This window comes from Passer domesticus, unplaced genomic scaffold (assembly GCF_036417665.1).
Source record: "Passer domesticus isolate bPasDom1 unplaced genomic scaffold, bPasDom1.hap1 HAP1_SCAFFOLD_134, whole genome shotgun sequence".
Taxonomy (NCBI): domain Eukaryota; kingdom Metazoa; phylum Chordata; class Aves; order Passeriformes; family Passeridae; genus Passer; species Passer domesticus.
This window is the reverse complement of record NW_026989926.1, coordinates 9,009-15,975: the sequence shown is the minus strand read 5'-3', so window position 1 is coordinate 15,975 and position 6,967 is coordinate 9,009. Positions and strand designations below refer to the sequence as shown.

The 6,967-nt window shown below is 57.3% G+C and overlaps 1 protein-coding gene across 1 annotated transcript; it reads left to right on the top strand.

The window, feature by feature from the left end:
* Window positions 1–2,451: 2,451 nt before the first annotated feature.
* LOC135291851 (uncharacterized) lies at window positions 2,452–6,705 on the top strand. Its single transcript, XM_064406107.1, has 8 exons — window positions 2,452–2,519; window positions 2,607–2,708; window positions 3,149–3,256; window positions 3,906–3,977; window positions 4,343–4,414; window positions 4,724–4,837; window positions 5,466–5,631; window positions 6,157–6,705. The coding sequence occupies exons 2-8, from the start codon at window positions 2,678–2,680 to the stop codon at window positions 6,413–6,415; spliced, it is 822 nt and encodes a 273-aa protein (XP_064262177.1). The 5' UTR covers window positions 2,452–2,519; window positions 2,607–2,677; the 3' UTR covers window positions 6,416–6,705.
* The last annotated feature ends 262 nt before the right edge of the window (window positions 6,706–6,967 follow it).

The window sequence follows — 6,967 nt, the reverse complement described above, 5'->3', positions numbered from 1 at the left end:
TGAATTTCTGTTTTATCTGATAGAATAATCAGTGTCAATGTGGCAGGAGCTCATTCATGCCACTTTCCTTAAGGTTCTGTTAGGGTTGAAAGGCTGAAAAATTTGCTCTGCTCCCTTCTGGAGCCCTGAGGGATCCCACAGGATCACTGTCAGTGGGAGGAAGGAGCATTTAGTTGTCAGTCTTCCTCCTGTGTGCAATGCCAGTGTGTCCTTCCATGTGCTCTGTGCAGCCACAGAGAAGAGCAGAGAGGGAAGGGGTCGGGCCCAGGGCTGTGCCCCGGGGCTGAGCCTTGTGGGCAGCCCGAGGATCTCCTGCAGTGCCACAGGAGCTCTTCTGTCCTGCCTTTCTTTGCAGCTGAACCTGCTGGTGAAGGTGGTGCAGCTTCCCAACCCACGTACAGGACAGAGCCTTTGGGAGATGCTGAGGGTAGGTCAAGGCCTTTCCCCCTGGGAGAGCTGCCAGCTCAGAGCCCAAAGCTGGGCCAGGGGGGCATCGCTGCAGGTGCCAGCACAGAACCATGCACGTGTGTGCCCGCGCCCTGCACGATCCCCTCACCGCTCCTGCGTCTCAGTGGTGCCCGTGCAGATCAGCAGAGATGGCAGAAGCTTCTGTGGCTGTTGAGTTACAGGTGTGTCTGCAGGGAGGACTTCTCCAGCTCCTTTGCTGATTCCTACAGAGAAGCCTGGCTCCCATGGCAGGGGTGAGTAGTGTGTCCCTGCTGACCCCACAGGCTGAGCCCTGCTTTTGTGGGATCTGTTCCAAGGAAATAGAAATATTCCTCGTAAGGTCCCCTGAGAATGGAGAACAAACCCAGGAGGAACAGTAAGTCCCTGGAGGCATCCAAACACATGGAGAAGATGCCGAGTGATCTGGAATGATGCCATGGTGGATACATTTCCCTCATGCTTCCCCTGGGAGTCAGCAGCCGGGGTTTTGGCTGCACATCTGGACACGCCGTGCCTGGCACAGTGGGAAGGGATCCATGGCAGCCTCTCTGCCCTGCTGCTGCTTTCACGCCCTGCAGGGCTGCTTCCCAGCCTGGCCTGGCTGCAGCTTCTGCCCAGCCTCTTCAGGAAGGCATTTGGCATCAGCTGACAGGCAGCCCAAACTGCACCACAGGCCATGCCCACCCTGAGAGCCCCTGCGATTTTGCAGTCTCCAGACTGATCACTAATGGCAGGTGTTTTGATGAAAGTGGGCCCTGTCCTACCTAGGATGTATATGTCTTTGACAAGAATTGCCTCTTGAAGATGCCGCCTCTCCAGTGGGGATCAGTCTTACCTGATGAGCTGTTGCTTTTCCTTTCTCCACAAGTGGATGGAGAGGCTGTACAGAAGGCGGCGTTTCCCGAAGGAAGCACTGGCTCCATGCCAGCCTCGGCTGCAGGAAGAGAGGCGATGCCAGGCACAGGCATGGGAGGTAATTGCTGTGCCTCTGGACTTGAGACCTGCTACGGTTTGAGCTGCCCTCCCTGCTGCCTGGCAGTGCGGGCACAGCCCAGACAAGACTGGCACAGCCCAAGGGAATTATCCCAAGCAGGCTCAGGGCACTCGGTACTGAGCAGTCCTGCTGGGGTCCCTGCGTAGGAGGCAGATCCTGAAACCTAGGAGCGACTGCATTCCCATGGTGGGGAATTGACAGAGCAGGACAGGAAGGCTCCAGTGTGTCCTGAGGGGCCTGCTTATGTCCTTTCCATTCGGGGAGGAATTTCAGGGGGAAGAGGAATAGAGGGAGAGAAGAAATTAGGAAGGGAGGGAGAGAGGGGGGAGGGAGGGAGGGAGGGAGGGAGGGAGGGAGGGAGGGAGGGAGGGAGGGAGGGAGGGAGGGAGGGAGGGAGGGAGGGAGGGAGGGAGGGAGGGAGGGAGGGAGGGAGGGAGGGAGGGAGGGATGATTGTGGTAGTGCCTGCTGCATTTTTTCACTAGTGCTTTAGCAAGAGTTTTAGCTCTGGGAGTGGGAGAGCCCAAATGCACCCTGGGCTGCTCCAGCCACCTCACTAGGGATGTTACACAGGGCCTGCAGAGAGGATGGGAATTGGCCAGGAGCCTGCCCAGAGCTCCCGAGGCCCCTGTGCAGCTTTGGCCACGTCCATTCACATCTGGCTCCCACAACCTTACCCAACCCACTTGCAATGCCGTTATCTGAGGCAGAGGGGGCCACAATACACCAGGGAAATGGTTCTGATCTGTGCTCCCTTCTAGATCTGGATGGCAAATTGCACTATTTGGATGCCCTGCTGGATGATGGCTTAAGGCTCTTGAAGAATGCTGGAGGCAAGTTGTCCCTGTGTCTTTCTTAACAATATCCTGACAGCGCTGCAGGTGCCAGCACAGATCCATGCACGTGTGTGCCCTTGCCCTGCGCGATCCCCTCACAGCTCCTGCGGCTCAGTGGTGCCCGTGCAGATCAGCAGAGATGGCAGAAGCTTCTGTGGCTGTTGTGTTACAGGTGTGCCTGCAGGGAAGACTTTCCCAGGTCCTTTGGTGGATGTTGCAGGCAAGCCCAGCTCCCATCGCAGGGGTGAGTAGTGTGTCCCTGCTGACCCCACAGGCTGAGCCCTGCTTTTGTGGGATCTGTTCCTGGGAAATGGAACTCTGTTGCTCTAAGGTCCTCCGAGGCGAAAGAACAAAGCTACAGGTCACAAGAAACCCCATGAGCCACTCAAAATCACGGGACTAATGGTGAAAGAATTACTGCAAACCGAACAAGGTGGGTGCATTTCCCTCATGCTTCCCCTGGGACTCAGCAGTCAGGGCCTTTGGCTGCACATCTGGACACACCGTGCCCAGCACAGCGGGAAGGGATCCATGGCAGCCTCTCTGCCCCACTGCTGCTTTCACGCCCCGCAGGGCTACTTCCCAGCCTGGCCTGGCGGCAGCTTCTGCCCAGTCTCTGCAGGAAGGCATTTGGCGTCAGCTGACAGGGAGCCCAAACTGCACCACGGGCCTGAGATTCCCTGAAATTTCATAGTCTCCAGGATGATCACTAAGGGCGGGTGTTATCATGAAAGTGGACCCTGGCCTACTCAGAAAATTGTGTGGATTCCTGATCCTTAACCATGACTTTCACAAGTACTGGCTGCTGAAGATGCCACCTCCCCAATGGGGAACAGCCCCACCTGATCCAGCCGTCCCTCTTCCTTTCTCCAGAAGTGGATGGAGAGGCTGGGCAGAAGGCGGCGTTTCCCGAAGGAAGCAGTGGCTCCATGACAGACTCTGCTGTAGGACTGGAGGCGATGACAGGCACAGTCACAGGAGGTAATTGCTGTGCCTCTGGGCCTGAGCCCTGCTGAGGCTTGAGCTGCTGTCTCTGCTGCCTGGAAGTGAGGGCACAACCCAGAGGAATTATCCCGAGCACGCTCAGGGCACTCGGGTACTGAGCAGTCCTGCTGGGGTCCCTGTGTGGGAGACACTTCCTGAAACCTGGGAGTGACTGCACGGGGTGCCCATGGTGGGGAAAGGACAGAGGGGCAGAGCAAGGCTCCAGTGTGTCCTGAGAGGGCCTGGCTGGGTCCCCTTGGGCTGTGGGAGCTCTCCCAGCCCAGATGGAGGAAGGGCGGCTGGGAGGACAGGCAGGAGGGAGTTTGCGAGGGATACTTGCAGCACTGCCTGCTGCAGTTCTCCCCAGGGATTCAAGGAGCATTTTCCTTGTGCGACTGAGAGAACTGCCACGGGCCCTGGGCTGCTCCAGCCACCTCTCCAGGGATGTTGTACAGGGTCTGCAAATAAGATAGGGATTGACCATGAGCCTGCCCAGAGCTCCCCAGGCCCCTGAGCAGCTTTGGCCTTGTCCATTCACATCTGGCTCCCATGGCCTTACCTGATCTATATGCAGTGCCCAGTTCCCTGAGGCAGAAGGGGATTCCAGCACATCATGGAAATGGTTCTGATCTTTGCAAACTTCTAGGTTGGGATCAAGACATGGATTATCTGGGAAAGCTGCTGGATTATGGCTTGAGACTCATGGGAAATCCTGGAGGCAAGTGCTCAATGTACCTTTCCTGAGAGAATACACAGTGACCAGGTGGCAAGAGCTCATACATTTGCCCTTTCACTTAAGATCATCTGAAGGTTGATGGAATATGGAAAATTTGCTCTGCTCCCTTCTGGAGCCCTGAGGGATCCCACAGGATCACTGTCAGTGGGAGGAAGGAGCATTTAGCTGTCCATCTTCCTCCCGTGTGAAATGCCCATGTGTCCTTCCATGTGCTCTGTGCAGCCACAGAGAAGAGCAGAGAGGGAAGGGGCCGGGCCCAGGGCTGTGCCCTGGGGCTGAGCCTTGTGGGCAGCCTGAGGATCTCCTGCAGTGCCACAGGAGCTCTTCTGTCCTGCCTTTCTTTGCAGCTGAACTTGCTGGTGAAGGTGGTGCAGCTTCCCAAGCCACGTCCAGGACGGAGCCTCTGGGAGATGGTGAGGGTAGGTCAAGGCCTTTCCCCCTGGGAGAGCTGCTAGCTCAGAGCCCAAAGCGGGGCCAGGGGGGCATCGCTGCAGGTGCCAGCACAGAACCATGCACGTGTGTGCCCTCGCCATGCGCGATCCCCTCCCTGCTCCTGTGGCTCAGGCACGGCAGCGGTTTGGAAACAGGAGAGCCCTGACCCTGCCCTGAAAGCCAAGACATTTTCTTAAACGTATCCCCATGTTTAACGCACATGACATCCTGAAGATGCCAGCACCCAAATCAGGAACTCTTCCATCTAATCCAACTGTCCTTTTTCCTGTCTGAAGTGATGGACCAAACATCTGTGCAGAAGGAGGCACATCCTGGAGGAAGCATATCCTCATGGGTAGCCCCTGCTGCAGGAAGGAAGGCGATGCCAGACACGGGCACAGGCACAGCAGGTAATTGCTATGCCGGGCTCAGCCCTGACCGGGGCTGTGTGGCAGCAGCTCTTCCCCCAGGGCCTGCCCTTGCCCATCCCGGCAGCAGCCAAAGCTGGAGGCGCCTTGGCTTCCAGGCCTCTGGAGCTGGTTCAGAGCCCCGGGGAAACGGGACTGGTGCAGCAACGTCCCTGGCGCTGCAGCTGCTGCGGAGCTGGCCCTGAGTGCCCAGAGGCCCAAGGCACAGGAGCAGCCCCGAGCGGGAGCCCTGCCGCCAGCCCAGGGCCAGAGCCAGCCCTGGCTCCCGACTGGGCAGGGGCTGCGCTGGGTCCTGACAGGGCCTGAGCCTGTCCCCTGGGGCTGGGGGAGCTGTCACGGGGCAGGGAGGGCCAGGGCTGGCAGTGGCTGCTCAGGGATGGCTTTGGCCCGTGTCCCTGGCAGCAGCCACTGCCCAAGCAGCTGCGCTGCCCCCGGGCTCTCCTCCCGGCCTGCTGGGCTTTGTTGGCTGGCACAGCCTGTGCCAAGGGCCGGCAAGGTGCCTGCAGGCCCCAGCTCTGGGGGAAACAGAGGACGTCCTGCCCTTATTCACCATGCTGCCAGCTCAGCAGTGCAGCACAGCACGGGCTCACGCTCCCCATTGCTCCCACAGATGCAGCCAGCACCACAACACGTGTTTGCGATGCCCAGAAAGGCCTCAGAAGTGTCTTCCATATGGGAACAGGCTGCTGGGCAGGGTTAATGGCAGGCCTGCTTCTGTTGGACCTTGTTCTCATATTGTGCTGTGTCAGAATCTGGTGTAACTGGAAGAAGAAATGGTGAGTGGTCATCTTTCCCTGAAAGAGTTTCTTTTGAAAGTCTAATGTAGACAGGAACCATTCCCACTGAGGCTGCAGTGGAGTTGTGGCCAGTCCATGGTTCTCCAAACAACTCTGCTGAGGGTTGTGCTGCTGCCCAGTGCTTCCATTGGCCTCTCAATTGCTGGGCCTTGTCCTGGGGGCCCCGCTGGAGCTGCAGCCAGTGCTGGCTCCCACTGAGGCTGCCTGGCCAAGAGCAGCCCCAGGGGCACGGGGCAGAGGCAGAGGGAGGTGGGGAGGAGAAAGAGCAGGGCCAAGATTGCCCTTGAAAGGCAGACGCGCTCTGGGGCCCGCTCCTGGCCAGGTACCCTGCCCAGAGCCGTGCCCTGCTGGCCGGGGCCTTGAGGGGCAGCTGTCCAGCTGGGCCCAGCTGTGCCAGCAGCTCCAGCCGTGCTGGGGAGCCTTGCCAGCTCTGGGCCCTGCTGTGCACGAGAGTCCCTGTGTGCCACTGGCAGCTGGGACCTCAGCCACCTCCTCTCTCCACAGGAGCACCTCTGGAACTTCACAAGACCAGCCAAAGGCCTCAGTGCGGGAGAACTGGGCCTGTCATCATGCATCTCCGTGCCAGTGTCCATTGTCCCTTCCAGAGGTGTATTACCAGCTTATTGCTGGAAATATGCTGCAGCCAGTACCTAGAACAGAACCGTCTCTCCCTGAAGGGCCTGGCGTCGCTCTCCATCCAGGACAGGAGGTGCAGCCCTCTAGCCAGGGAATGGATTGTTCCAGAAGTTATATTTACTTGTAAAAATTTTAAATGTTTATTAAAAACCTTATTAGAAATATAACAGGACACTGAATAAGGAAAATGTTACGTCGTCGGGAGTAGAGGTTTTTTCCCACCACATTCTCATCCACACAATGGAGGTTTCACCTTTTAACTCTTTTGCCCTTCTTAAAGTTCTGTCCATCGACTCCTTCTTTGATGCCCAGTGGTGGAGTTTACTTCCTTACATCTCACTTGGAGGTCAGGTGCTGCTGTCGTAGCAATTTGACCCTCTTATATGTCCCAAACTTAGGTAACGCCAAGATAACACATCAGGGGGTAAAACTTATCTATAAATATATAAAACTTCTCTTAACATATATACATGACATTTTTCCTTTAATTGTGAGAGTCAACTGTCGCATTATTCATCTATCACAGGCTTGAGTCCAGCTTCAGCTCAGGTGTCGGTGTGCTACCACCCGCACTGGCGGAGCTGCTCGTCTGGGCACAGCCAGGCATGGGCAGGCAGCAGCTGGGCATGGGGCTCATTCGACCAACAGCACTCTCATGTTATCTTTGTCTTTTCTTTTG